Source organism: Xiphophorus hellerii, chromosome 12 (assembly GCF_003331165.1).
Source record: "Xiphophorus hellerii strain 12219 chromosome 12, Xiphophorus_hellerii-4.1, whole genome shotgun sequence".
Taxonomy (NCBI): domain Eukaryota; kingdom Metazoa; phylum Chordata; class Actinopteri; order Cyprinodontiformes; family Poeciliidae; genus Xiphophorus; species Xiphophorus hellerii.
In genome coordinates, this window is record NC_045683.1 from 23,022,649 (window position 1) to 23,037,421 (window position 14,773).

Here is a 14,773-nt window from a genome sequence, read left to right on the forward strand (position 1 = left end):
ACTGAACACAAGCATGTAATTCATCAAACTATTAGAATATCTATGCAAAGGTAGCAACTTCAGTGTTTGCAACTGCAACATTACAGTAATATAAACAAAAGTATATCTTATAATAACATGTGATTACAATTATCTTTACCATTATCTTTTATCTTTAAAATTATCTTTACTATGATGTGTGCACAGCAGCAGGGGACAAAACTACAACATTTTATTTGAATGTGCAACAACACAGCATTTGGCCAAACACCTACAAAACCAGCTTCTTAAAAAAGGTCCACCCTGGCATAAGTTTATGATTCCGAATTAAAATGTCCACATCTTGCAATGCAAAAAGCTCATTAACCACATAGCAGTGAAGCCCACGTGGTTACCTAACCTTCATATATTAGTGACTTCCTAACCAGAGTTCAGGAAGAGTAAAGCTGACTGTCCTTTGATTAGCTCCAACTCAGGATAAATAAAGGGAGCATAGCTAGATGGTTCCACACAACAAAAAACAGACACTAAATAGCTCTCAACCTCAGCTGAGGCTAAACAAAAAGTGGACCATTCTGGTTTTCGCAGGCTTATGTTTGTTGTCACCAACAGTTGCAAAGAGTTTAGACACAAATGTAAACAGCACAATCTGTTCTTTAGTGTAAAAAAACCCCCAAAACATACATGAATCACATTTACTGTTGGGTTTTTTATACAATACTAATCGGAACTACAGCAATGGGGAAAAACATTTTAGGTGTTAATCAGTGTTAGAGGTCAGCCGACAAAGCATGTTGCAGGATACAAAGAGCTTTCATTCTGAACACTGGTCCGTATTTGCAGGGAGCAGAAAAGTGTGCTGATACCAAAAATACCTTACCGTAAACTGGGACATGTTTAAGCTTAATTTAACCTTTCCTCTCATATTTTCAAAAGCAAGGAAAAATGTATGAATTGTTTTGTTTTTTAAACCTTAATCAAGTGTTTTCGTTCATGCAGCATTTGCAGTGGAAAGGAACTGATCAGATTAAGTTACGTGCTAATTTTACAAAATGTTGTTAATAATAACCAACTTTTTTCAGAATGAAGTTAATGATAAGCTTCTACAACTAAGGAAGTTTAAATAACTTACTAAGTAATATTAAATTGTGCTCATGGAGAAGCAGCTTTCAGTTTTATTGCTCCTCTAACCTGGAACAAACTTCCAGAAAATTGGAAAACAGCAGAAACATTAAGTTCCTTTAAATCAAGGCTAAAAACACTCTTGTTTAGATTTGCCTTTGATTCATCATAACTGGAACATCGACCAATATATTTGATAATTTTGATCATGGAATTTGACAAAATGTAATGACTATTAAAGTTTCCGAATTTGTTGGAGTGTTCTGTTTTTATGGTGTAAAGGACTTTGAACTGCCTCGTTGCTGAAATGTGCTACACAAATAGAATCAAATAACCCTTCAGATTATGTTGTTCTACCTATGTTGACACAAGCCATCAGAAAGACGGAAAGAAATGTGGCCTCAACACCACAAGGACAGATGTTATTGACTCACCTGGCGCATGCAAGGGCCACAAGTGCAGCAGCCGCATTTTCTCGCTGTCTCTGTGTGTGAAGAATCTGTGAGAGAGCCTTAATCTGAGCCTGGCCAGACTCCTGGGGCTCATCTTCTAGCCAGGAGCACAGCAAGCCCTCCAGGCCATTGAGACAGTCTGAAGGTTCTTTGCTGAGGCTGAGCGGCTGGCAGTCCCGGAGGCAGGCTAGCAGTACTTCTGCCGTCACGCTGCAGAGTGCTGGGTCGCTGCGAGTCTGGGATTGCAGCAGGGGGAAGACCAGCAGCAGGGCGACACGGGAAGTGAAAGGAGCTTGCTCGGGTTGCTGGAGGAGACCTTGCCTTTTGAGTAAGGCCAGGGTCTCCTCATCAGCCCCTCCCGTCCCCTCACGGTCCTGCTGCTCCTCCAGGGCCAGCTGCCGCTGCGCCGCCCACAGGCCACGCAGAGCGTTGAGACGGTATTCCAGCAGACGAGCGTATGCATTGCTCTGATTCCCGCAGACGGCACGGAGACGCTCTGCGAGCTCAACGGGGTTCTTTGTCTCAAATGTAAGAATCTGAAGAAGAGAATTAGACTTTAAGTACGATAAGAATGAGACGATGTAAAGACCTTATGAACCTACAGCAAAATAGCAAAAAAAAAGTTAATTATTTGTAAATAAATGTGTCAAATTTACAAATTCTGCATATTTTTGAGTTGTAAAGTGTGCCTTGTCTTCTTTCTTCAAAACCATTTTTTATTTATCAAAAATCTTTCACATGTAGTTATAAATGCAATTAATGCAACACTGTAGAATTAAGGCAATTAATTGCAAAATGCATTATTTTTTTCCTGTACAGACTAAAGTGTTGAATCATTTCCAGGAAATAAAGTCTTGTAACTGCAGTCCCTTGGTCTAATGGTCAGAGAAAGCAAAGATCATTAGGTATAACATATCAAAAGTGAAACAATGTGCCTCATGTGCACTTAGGCAGCATTTCACATATTGATTACATTCTGCAGCACACGAATCATAGGCCACAAAAAAAATCCATTTATACCATTTAGCAGGCACAATTTGTATTGATTCAATTTCAGCAATGCTTCTTATGTTACAGTAATACTCTTTCACTGGATGTTGGCCCTTCTCCACCCTGGTCTGGAAAACACTGCTGCCACTCGTTTTAGGCGTCAGATAAAAATAGTCAGAATTGCAGCATTTACGAAAACAGAACTAAATTACTAAGCGAGCCTTAGAAATGAACACTGGGCCAAGATATGAAGTGAATTTCACAATAATAAAATGAAACGGATAAACCACCTATATATATTTTTTTCCCTCCAGGAGTCGCATCATACTGAACAGCCTGTTAAAATATGTTGTTCAAAGTCTTAATGACAAAGGACCAGGAATGTAGCTTACATGTGAACAGTTTTGAACTGCTGTATCTGTGCCAATCAAATATCTGTATCTGTGCTGATCAAATATCATACAAATGCATTGTAATTGGTACTGATGTAAACATAATGCTGCACTGCCCCTTTAACAATGCTCTGTATCCAATGCATCCACCTCAGACGTATAAACCGTGTTGTTTGCTATACGGATATTGAATAATTTAATAGAAGAGATGTCATAAATATATCTGCACAGTGTTGTAAGCCCATGAATTTTCAAAAGTGTGGTGCAAGTGCCACCTGCTCTACTTTGGGCTGGCTTTAGTCGAACTCAGATGAGAAACTATTCATAAGTAAATGAACTGTAATGGAAAGCTAACTAACTCAAACAGCTATTAAAATAAGAATCCACCTTAGGTCAAGCTTCCGATTCAATTCAATGTGCTAAAAAATTTTAATCGCAGTTTTCACCATCATTTTAAACTCACAGCAGCCATAGTGAATTTTGAGGTCCAGGTTGGTGAGAAAACTTCTGTTTCATAAACTCAGACTTGTGATGTTTTCTTGTTCCTCTTTCCTACTTGTAATTTTTATTTGTGGAAATTTCTGTACAAAACATGCAGAAGAAATAAAAGTTGTTCTTTCTTCTTCCTTGTAACAAAACACAACAAACAGAAGAAATAGCTTCACCTTAGAACTATTGTTAAATTATCTTGACACTATCATGGTATTTAGTGAGGTGGTACTTCTAATTAACAGTTTGAGAACCACTGTTCTAGGCCGATGCAACAGGACAAGGCCACAATACCTACAAATACATATCTGCACAAAAGCGTCAAACAGGTACACAGCTCATCTATGGTTCTGGCATTCATGTAACTTGAACAAAAACCACAGCATGTTGTCAGCTGTGTGTTAGTACAGACAGTGCTCAGTCTGACCCTAGTATTACATTGAAATTAAGGGAAACAAATGCCAAACAGGTTAATTAAATCACAAGTTAGTTGTCCAATTCAGGGGGGAAAAATAATATGTTGTGATTACATGACAGGCTAAAAATGTAAAGGGATGAACAGCAAGTTTACAAGATTTGTTGATTGTACAATGAACAAATGCTAAAATGTCATTTTTTTTATGGATTTCAAGCTGGACCTGTTATCACAGAAATCCAGTGGCAGCATACAAAGACCAGACATCAGCTCATAAACATGTGACATCATGCCCTTCACAATAAGAGAGGCGGCACAAGCTCACGCTTATTTATAAAGAAGCTTGCACACTGAAACATCGAGGCTGTAAATATACATTGTTACTGCAGCTAGAAGTTTCAATAGTCATCATTACAAAGTTAGACGAATTTAACCCTACGACAATATCCGGGTTGGATTCAAAAGAAAATCAGGTCGGCATTTTAGCAGACATAAACATCTGCACTTATTCATCTATTCTCAACTAAGTAACTAAGTCGCATATGTATCAGGGGTAAAGGTGTAGAATACGAGAAAAATGTAAAACATGAAATGAAGACAAAACATGTTTTGTGTGTATATTACACTCTTATAGGAGACAATAGACACCATTTAATCTTTAACTTTATATGGATCCTTTGAAGATTTTACGAACAACTAAATAACTTGCTCTTCCTAAAATTTATTGAAATGTAAGATGCTTGGTGAGTTTAATACTAATAATGTTACACAACGACATTCGCGATTGCGGTAAAGCTTTTACTTTGAAAGCAGCAGGGAAACAGTTGGGCTCTGACAGCGAATCAATAACAAGCAAAGCAGAAAACTTGCAAACGTCGGTGCTGCTGTGATCCCCGAGACTGTTTTGCAGCAAACGTAAATCATTTTACAATATAATAAACTTAAAAAGATCTCTCCCCAAACCCTCTGCGTGGGACCGGTTCTATTTATAATTGTGTGGCACATGCTATGAGAGAGACGGCTTCCACCTACCTCCTGCTCCGTGTCTCCCTGTTCCGACACTCCGATCTCACTGGGCAGCTCGGCCAGATCCGTGACCCGTATGAGTCCGTCATGGAGAAATATCGTCTCCTCCTTCACCGAAAGCCACTGGGACGAGTCCACAGCCCCGGAGCCCATCACTCTCTCCTCCGACAGTGATGCCGAAAGAGGCAAACATTAAAAATTCAGTGACAGAAAGTCAGAAACGCCCCAGACAGCCTGCTAACCACCTACAACAACATAACTGCTTTAACTGTCGCAGTCTTATCTGACGGCGGAGTCTGGCGGAGCAGACCGGGGTGCTGGGAGGAACCTAACACACGACAGCGAGCAACCAGCGCCGGCGGCCCCGCTCCACACTACATCACTGCCGAGCTAACAGCTGCTTTTGCCCGGTTGCCTCGACTAGCCGGAGCTGAGCTAGCTTACCGCACGGTACCGTTTTAACGTTACCGACCACAGTGGGCGTGACACTCGCGCTAAAGCCAGTTACCGCGTCGCTGTTTGCACAACAGTCCATTCAGGGCCCAAACTGCATCTCTGGCGATCTCATTTCACGTTCAAAACGTCCTCGCAGACAGCCCCGGTCCCGGCCAAGCCGCTGTGTCAGAGCCTGGAGGAGATAACGGGAGTCACCAGGCCATGTTTCCAAGGCCAACTGACGGCTCCCAGCATGCATCGCGCCAGAAGAATAGCTGTCTAGCTGTCAAAAATTCATGAGCTCATTCATACACATGACTCAGGATGAGATTTTCATTTTGGTTTATTTATTTTTTTCCGAATTAAGAAAATACTTTCGGATCAAATCGTAAAATGGATGGATTTTTTCATTTCGACAGATGTGAGTTGTGAAAAATGCTGAAAAAAAAATAAGCTTAATAATTCCTATTTAACCAAAAAATAATTGAAAAGAATTCACACTCGTGTGAAATTTCCCCCTTCCTGGTTTTATTTTTGTACACTTGTGTTACCCTACAATGTGGTTGAATTGCAGTGAATTATGATGCATGCAGCTGTTGCTATTTAGGGTGGACCAACCAATTAGTAGGTTTAGTGGGCAATCACTTTTCACCCGTAGGACCATGTCGGTTTGAATTTTTTTTTCTCCCCTATTAATGTACAACTTGTTTACTTCTGTTGTCTTTGGCTAATATATAAATTGGTTTAATGTTCTGAGACACTGAAGTGTGACAGACATCCAGAATAACCGAAAATCAGGAACGAGGGCAAGCACTTTTTCATGCCACTGTAGATTTAATTTGTAAACAAATCTTTTGGAGTTTGTTTTTGTTTCTGCGTTGCCTGTATCTGACTCTGTTTACGAACCCTCACATAAGTAAATGTGACAAACAAGGACAGTTTGTCTATGTATGTCCAATGAGATCAAATTTTTTTTTTACTTTTTCAATTTCTTTCATGCGTAAAATATGTGTTGTTTGCAAATCATTGATGTGTTGCCAAATCAAGTCATTTGGCCACTCTGGCATTCCATACACATCAGAGGTGCTCATTAATAATAGTATGCCCTTCATATTTTATACTAACGAATTCACACTGGACGCATCTGCTCAGCAGTCAGTTCTCCAAGGTACAGAGACCAGGAATTGTTTTTGAAGCCGCTCTATTTCTGATGGATTGACATATAAAACTTCACACAATTGAACAGTAACATGCTAAAGATTTCAATTGTCAAGATGCACCACACCACCAAACAGCGGTTAAGAAGTAAAGTAGCCTATTAGCAGTTTTCCAACCCTCCGTATTATCAACCTTTACCAGAGGCACACTCTCAGACTTGTGCAATAATATTGCGTCATTTATTTTCATGATAAACCAAAAAAGGCATTTCTGTGAGCAGGGAAAAATAAGAGAAATGCATGAAGCACATTCATGTCAAAACTTGTTTCTTTTGGTAGTGAAAGATGAAATTCTCTTCAAAAAATACTTCTCCATGAAAGATGATGAAGCTCTTAAGCAGCCTAGTTACTGCACAGAGCTCAGTCTATGTTCATTTGAGCTGCGCCATGATATCCGCTCTCATCTGCAGCCTTAGGCAATACTTATGAAGATGGAGAGGAATCCTTTTTTTCCTGCCACTAGTTGAAAATCTCATCGTAGCAGAGTCTTTTTCTTCTTCTCTCTTCTTAAGTGCTTGATGTAGTTCAGAGGCTTTAATGAAACTTCCAGAACATCTAGAAAGGAAACATAAAAAAAACATCAACAAGTGAAATCAGTCTTATAACTAGTTGTACAGACAATCTGTGTGTAGGCTTCAGACAAGATAGCTCAGACAAGCACTTTAAAGTTTGATACCTCTTTGTGCGATTACATTTATTCTCCTTTGGCAGAGTAAAACAGTCTTGAGAGACAAAATCCCTCAAGAGAGAGCGAGGAGGACTTGGTTTCTTTACATTTTTGATTTGAACTGCCAAACTGCAGAATCAGAAAAACCCAAGCAAGATTGTTCGTCTTGTATTAGATTTGACAAATTCACAAGCGGCAATAAAGTCACACATCACAGTTTAGGAATGTGAATCAAAGCATACAATATAATTAAAAGTGAAAGAAACATTTTTACCGGCTTGTGCAGTCACAGTGATAGGCTGTCTTGGACTCCATGTTTGTCAGATTATATTTCTTCTCCAAAGGTGGAATTTTAAATTTACAATCATCCAGATGTTTGAGGCTTCGGCACAGGAGCTCATTATCTGATGATGGCAAAACAAACAAATATCTTTAAACAAAGTTTCAACCATCTGATCCAAACTTTCACTCAACTATAAAAGGACATTTCCTAGGAGGCTCAGGAACAGTCTAGAAACCACAAAGTCTTAAGACTATAAAAAAATGGAAGATGTTGGAACATAGAAAAGCCAGTTTAGCATTAGCATGTATAAAGAGGCTGTTGTCCAAGAAAGAAGCGCCTGCTCCAAATGTGACATCCTGAAGCATTACACATATTTGCAACTCTCCACATGGCACCAAAGATTTTTTTAATAAAAGATTTGGTCAGAAAAGATAAACATTAGGTATTTGATCACAATGACAACAGTATTTAGCAGAACCAAGAAGAGTTCGGCAGCTTGTTGACGGCTACAGAAACTCTAGAGGTTCTCGCTCAAGGAAATTTGAGCAAATAACGCCATTTGATGCCATCAAATGACATTTCACTTTGGGGATTTAGTAAGAAGATTGTGCAAAAAGCTCCTGAGAAGAAATAAGAATTTAACAATATTTATATTCACCACAAAGAGAAGCAGAAATTGATATTGGTCTAATCGCTGCATGTGAGCAGGCCATCCTTTTGCTTCAAAGGTACTGGGAGTGTAACCACATTCACTCACCTGTCATATTGCGTTTCTCATCATTTTTTACCAGGATGTTCTCTGCACGGATCCTTTGGGTGGTAGTATGACCCAAGGGCTGCTGACCTGCCTGCTTCCACAATAGATGGAAATCCAACTGCTTTTGTGGTTTGTCCTTTTTATGAAGAGAAGCCATCATCTTTTGTTCTCTTGTAATGGGTGTTGCAACCGTAGCTGCACTCCAAATAGTTGCTAGAGTTTCCTGGCTGGGTGTTCCTGCTTTATATTTCAAATGTGCTCTCTTATGATTGACTGGTAATCCCCCTGCATATGTATTTGTCGGCGTAACGGTTGTTGTGGGAGTTGCTGTTTGTTTTACACAGATTTTACAGTGCAACCAAGGAATGTCCCTGCTCACAGACATGCTGGATCCACAGCATTTACTGTGTTTTGGGGCTTTCTTTTCACTTTTTGCTCGTTTGGTTACTCCTTTGGCTATTTTCGAGTCTTCCTGAAAATTTAGCCTCCTTGTTAACGCTGGAAAATGTGAAGGTGTTGCTTTAGGTGATATTTGTGTCGAGGTAGTTGTAGGGATGGCCGATGGAATGTTGCTTTTCTGTGCAAGACCAGAAAAGTCCTTTCTCCTTTTCTTCATTTTTTCACCTCTTTTCCTTTTAGAAATATATACCTTTTTGACTGTTTTGGGCTTTTGTGAAGGTCCTTCTCCAGAGAGTTTTTCTTGCCTTTTGCATCCATTCCCCTTTGTCCTTCTGCGGTGAAACGTATCTCCTCTAGGTAGGTCTCTGAGGCCACATCTATGTTTAGATTGCGATGCCTTCCTCTGAGGGTTAGACGCAGGATTCTCAGATAAATGCTGCTCTTTACTGCTTGTTAAATTCTTGCTGTCTGTGTGAACATGTTTGCCTATAACATCAGAGCTGTTGTAAGTTTGGGGGCTTTTGAAGACGGCATAAGGAGCCTCACTGGCCTTTTTGCACCTATGGAGAGAAAACATGAACAGAGTTAAGCCACAAAATAAAAAATTGCATGAAAATTACAAAAAAAATGAATTAGGGTTTTTGGTAATATTCAAGTACAAAGAAAAATATTTATTACCAATTGACTCTTTAAAGGTACAGTAAGTCATGTAAATGTGGTAAAGCTTTACAGGTACCCAAATTCTCGATTATTTTCAAAGTTTTCAAAATTAAACAGTTCCAGTGCTTTACAAGAGCTAGGTCTTAAGTGAATTTGTAAAAGAAATATTCTAGTTGATTTTAGTCCAGAGCTGATTTGGCATTTGATTATTGTTCTAGATTAGCTGTTTCACTTCAATTAGACAGATTAAAAACACTAAAGAAGCAACAGCACTAATTTAGAAATAGAACCATTTTGGTGGATAAATCCACTTTTTCCATCCTAATAATGCCAAATGTGCTTGTTTTTCAAAGATATTTTTGTATGTCTAGTCAAATCACACCAGATTTAATTTCAGAAATATACACAGCATACAGAGGAATAAAACAACGGTCTCCAGGACAATGGTGCTACAAACAGAGGCCCGGGACAACATGAACTAAAAATAAACTACAAACTTAACTAAGGTTAAAATACAAACTTACGGCAGCAATAATACAGCTTAACATTAACCTCGCAACAAAATATACAACTTACAGTCATTGGTCAGGAATGTAAAAAGGAAACTGCAATTTCTGAAAGTGACCGATTGCTGTGCGAATTTTGGCTCTAGTGGTCTTTATTTGCCATTTTTAGACAGGATATATTCAAGAGAGAAGGGAGGAAGACATGCAGCAACAGGAAAGGTAGGTAATAAACCAGGGATGGCTGCTTCGAGGACTAATAACCTCTGGATATGGAGCCATACCATACTGCAACACAAATGAAGCCTTTTTGACACCCACGTTTCTTCCGCCCTCTGGTGGAGGAGCTTCTATTGTTATTTCACATATTAGCAACAGAAAGGGTAAAAATCCACCCAATATTATACAATATATACCCACGCATAAGACAAGTCTCTACTGTTCCTCTTGATATGAGAAAGAAAGGTAGTACCATCAGAGCAATATGGGATAATGTGCTCACAACTCAGGCAGTAATGACTTAAATGTCTACTGCACAAACTGGAAGGAGGCTCTCTGTCTAAACTACGGTTCTGTGGCTCTTTAGGTCATCCACAGTGCCTCCTAATACCTCTGACAGATAATATTACAGAACCCCGCAGTGTTTTGATATTAAAGGGCAATAAGGAAGACTTTCACCCCAAGAGTTTCCTCAACTGAATAACACTAATGCTACAAGATGTATTTCAAAATGGTTCAGTGTGTTCTTTCTTCTGATATCAATGTACTTTTTAAAATTACTTGCTTGATATTTTGTTCCACAGTATAGAACATTGCTTCCAAGAAATTGCAACCATCACCTCATTGTAAAGATTTGATCTTTGTCCCTTTTTTTTTTATAAAAAAAAGAAAGAAAGAAATTAAATTCTGGTTATATATTGTAGTAGGTTTGGGGAAAATGCTATATAGTGCTGTCATAGTGTTGGTAAAACATAAAAACATTATTAATACATGACACATGATGTACCAATTAAGATGCAAATTATTTTAGAAATCCATGTAATTTTAATTTTTGTTTTATATTCTAAAAAAATCTAATAAATTGTTCAGGCTTAGGAGATCATTTCCTGACCATTATTTCTTTGACTGTTAAACATTTCTATTTTTCTTGTCTCTCACCAAGATATGCCTACAGAGCAAAAACCTGGTTAAAATCTGTTTATTTAGAGTTTATTTAGCAAGTTCGAGAGAAAACTGCGGCTTAGTTCAACATATCCATAAAGAAAATTCCTGTTCTTCTTAAAAGCAAATATTCTGCCTATAAATATGCAGTCAAAGTAACAGCGTCAGTGTGTCTGCCTCCCTTACATTCCCCACCAGTACATCTGTGTGCAGTGCTTCAGCTGCTTCAGCTCAAAGCAGGGAACCTTCAGGATGTTGAAGAAGCTGTAGCCCACCATACTTGAAATGCTGTCATTCATGCCCAGAAGGCATTGTCGAAACCTGACAAATGGAAAGCAGGCAAAGGTTAAGAAAATATCCAGTCGCTTAAATACCACGTAAGAGCTCTTTACTGCTGTCTTGTTTTATTCTTTTTCTGAGATTATACTTGCTTGAGCTGAATAATAATCTGCTATCTTGAAAACTGACATGAGAAAAGTAGAGGAATGATGTGGTGCAGATGTCAATATTAGATGTGATGTCAGAATAAAACAGCCATCTCCATCACTGCAAAGAAAATAAGGGAATGGATGGAAGGAAAGGAATGCCCATTGAATGACTAACATTATAGAAAACATGTTCATTCTTGAAAGAAACATTTTGCCTGGAAGACTGGTTGCCATGAAGTTAAATTGATAATAGAAAAACATCTCCAGATTTTTTTAAGTGTGCTTCAAATTTTTGACATTAAGAGAAATCATATAGCACATTCCAGAAATGAAATATGAGGATGTAAAACCATAAAACTTCCAAAATGTCGCCTCAAAGCATCCCTATGTACTGCCAGAGCAGTATAAGGGGATGTAATTTACTGCTTGCAGGAGTTTTCCCGGAAGGCACAGATGTATGAAATCCAGACTCACTTTAAATGGTGCATTCGGAGGCTCACCTTTGGTCACACTCGCAGTGTGAGACTGTGAAGAAATTGGGGTTGAAGACTCCATAATTCACTGTGAAAGCCGGGATGATGTCTGAGCAGTGGTCGTGTTCACGGCAACACTTATCTGCTCTCTCGAACATGCCTGCGAACGAGAGCGGGACCTTGATGTCAAAGGCTGTTTGCATGAAGAAAGTTCAAGATTTAAGCTCAGTTAGTGTGATTTTAATTCAAACTGGTTTTGAGGTGGGAGGCAGTGGTTTTCAAATAAACCCAACATGTCTAAGGTGAAAAAAAATATCACAGAGGTAAATGCATCAATAATGTATTACCAGGATATTTGATTTCTCTTTTAAAACATGAGAACATCTACAATGATTTTCAAACTACTCATATCCCTTTTCAAATTTTGTCACATTGGGAAATGAAAAGGATAGATTTTATCTGGTGCATATTTTTTCCCATCCTTTCATTTAAGGATTAATAACTTTTATAAAAAGAATGAATGGACGGATGGATGGATGGATGGATGGATGGATGGACGGATGGGGTGGTATCCATTTGTATTCAGACCCTCTGAATCAGAACTTCTTATCACCACCTTGTGGTCTTTTACAGCTCCGACTCTAGAAAATGCGTATTTTGTCCATTTTTTATTTTTTGTTTTTGCAAATCAGCTCATGCCCAGTAAAAATGCGCATGGAGAGACAGTGGACATTCATTTTCAAATGTTGCCACAGTCAGATTCCCAATTATGCGTATATTTGGACTTTGACATGGGCCAGATGCCTTAAGGTGAACCTTCACCCCAGAATAAAGTCTTTTGCCGCTTTTTATCGGCTTGGTGCTGGGACTGTCCTGTATTTAGCTCCATTTGTGACAACAACAACAAAAAAAAGAAAAGGAAAATTGCAAGGAGAGAATGGATGTGCTGTTGCGGGTGCCCTTTACTACATTGAAAACGGGCCAGCAGTCATATGAAGTAAATGGAAAATCTTCCCACATTTTTTCCATTCTCCCAGAACACATGTGGCTGTAGGCTATATATCATAACAAATCAGTCCATCAATCAACTTTTATTTGTATAGTACCTTTCAGCAACAAGGCATTTCAAAGCGCGTTTAATGATAAAAACAGAAAAATTCAAAACACACAGTAACATTACATTTTTGCATTACACGTCAGATTATTGATTAATGTTTCATGGTTATGTTTCAAAAGCAACTCTAAACAGCTGGGTTTTCAGTGCAAATCTAAAGGAACTCAATGTTTGCTGTTTTGCAGTTTTCTGGAAGTTTGTTCCAGATTTGTGGTGCATAGAACCTGAATCCTGCTTCTCAGATGTTTGGTTCTGGTTCTGGGGATGCAGAGCAGACCAGAGCCAGAAGACAAAGCTGTAATATCTCAAACAAACAACGTAGAACAAACAAACTTAATGTAGACTATCTGAGAAATAAAAACAGAAAAAGATAAGAAAAAAAGCAACCCGAGTTTAAATGCATCAATAAATTCAACATCCTCACCCAATTGTTCGTATCCGGCCGCTTTGCTTCCAGTGCCACACCACAACGTGCCTGGAAATATCCAGGATCGTTTCCTCCGGGTTTTTATCTCATCAGTCCTCCGCCCGGTGAGCTCCGGTGTGGGAACTACGAGTGCGCACGGAGCATCCGGGGACAGCAACAGACTGATGTTGAACTTCTTAACAAGTTCTTGATCCCAGGTCTCATTTCTGTTGCAAAAGGCCCGATATCCTCCGGTAACATCTGGATTTGAATAGATTTCGCAGCCTGCCAGCCGCAGGTCATCAGACCATTTGGTGAGATACAAGAAGCGCGCACCGTTGGCGTCGTGGCGCAAAAAGGTGAGGAGCGTGTGTCCGTCGGCTGGACTCGATCGGAGGCAGGACACACCTGGTCCAGGTGTGTGTTGTGTTTTGGAGAAACCGAGCCATGGTAAGACGAAAACAGCTCGAAGGAACCATCCGTTTTCCATCCCAATGTGTGGCCGAGCAAGTACTTTAGTTGTAAGTTAATGTCTGCATGCATACATTCTTTTGCAATGACTGAGACATCTGAGAAGGTTTTTTTTTTTTTTTTTTTTTTTTTTTTTGCAAATGCTTATGTCTCTGACAGTTCAGGAAATGAAAGGTGTTCTTATTGGTTCGTGGAATGTAGGAAATTTGACACTCAGCTGATCACATTCCAGGGAAATATGAAATCGTGTGCAAGGCCTTAATTAGTCCTCTAGATGGGGCCATTTTTGTATGCGTCCTATTACTGTGACACAGCATAACCTGATTTGCTTTTAAGTTAAATGGGGCCCAAAATTGTATCAAGACGCTAAGATTGCATTCCTGTGAATTTGGAATGAACTCAACTAACTCTAAATATGTAAGATGGCAAATAAAGTGGTGTTGTTGCAACACTCACTGAAATGTTATTGTGAATGTACTACATTGATGATAATGCTTCATCTAATTTATGTGCATAATTTGGTACTCTGAGACGTCAGATGAATGTGAGAGCCCATAAGAGGAGAAGTTGTTCACTTTTCCTCTGCCGTCTATTATTTTTGGAAGATAAGCAATTGGACATTTACATGACAGCTTTAAGCAGAAGAGTCATTGTTTTCGTGCAGCTCTTAGAAACTCAAATATATCATGCATTTGTCCTGGATAATCCTCTTGAAAATAAATACTTTCGCTCATATTAGAGGCATCTTTGTTATTTGCTGTGCACTATTTCATCTTAGCACATAACGATCCTTCATTTCTACCCTCAGTACCCCACGGCATATTAGGAAAACATGCAATAGCAATGTCATTGCAGACAATTTTGGCCATCCAAGCAATCTTTTTAACGTGCAACCATAATTATATTGCAGCGACTGCTGCAATGTGATGCATCT

The 14,773-nt window shown here is 39.1% G+C and overlaps 2 protein-coding genes across 3 annotated transcripts in view; both read right to left on the reverse strand.

The window, feature by feature from the left end:
• hectd4 (HECT domain E3 ubiquitin protein ligase 4) overlaps positions 1 to 5,560 on the reverse strand; it is a 38,908-nt gene extending 33,348 nt beyond the window's left edge. For both annotated transcript variants that reach the window (XM_032577658.1, XM_032577657.1), the window contains exons 1-2: positions 4,872 to 5,560; positions 1,536 to 2,089 (exon numbers count right to left, since the gene is read on the reverse strand). In XM_032577658.1, coding sequence (XP_032433549.1) covers positions 1,536 to 2,089; positions 4,872 to 5,018 — 701 coding nt within the window. In that variant the 5' untranslated portion in view covers positions 5,019 to 5,560. The remainder of the gene's footprint in view (positions 1 to 1,535; positions 2,090 to 4,871) is intronic.
• Positions 5,561 to 6,683: 1,123 nt separating this feature from the next.
• Positions 6,684 to 14,728, reverse strand: LOC116729816 (group 3 secretory phospholipase A2-like). The gene is made up of 7 exons (XM_032578600.1): positions 13,387 to 14,728; positions 11,876 to 12,008; positions 11,134 to 11,268; positions 8,225 to 9,183; positions 7,459 to 7,588; positions 7,194 to 7,313; positions 6,684 to 7,072 (listed from the first exon to the last, which is right to left on the reverse strand). The coding sequence occupies exons 1-7, from the start codon at positions 13,856 to 13,858 to the stop codon at positions 6,889 to 6,891; spliced, it is 2,133 nt and encodes a 710-aa protein (XP_032434491.1). The 5' UTR covers positions 13,859 to 14,728; the 3' UTR covers positions 6,684 to 6,888.
• Positions 14,729 to 14,773: the final 45 nt, after the last annotated feature.

What these genes read in the sequence shown, in the direction of transcription:
- LOC116729816 (XM_032578600.1), bottom strand. Translation starts at nt 13,858, where the DNA reads ATGGAAAACGGATGGTTCCTTCGAGCTGTTTTCGTCTTACCATGGCTC. An exon ending in TGAGAAACGCAATATGACAG is followed by an intron (nt 7,589 to 8,224) that starts GTGAGTGAATGT and finishes TGCCATCATCAG; the next exon opens with ATAATGAGCTCCTGTGCCGA. An exon ending in AAATGTAATCGCACAAAGAG is followed by an intron (nt 7,073 to 7,193) that starts GTATCAAACTTT and finishes TTTCCTTTCTAG; the next exon opens with ATGTTCTGGAAGTTTCATTA.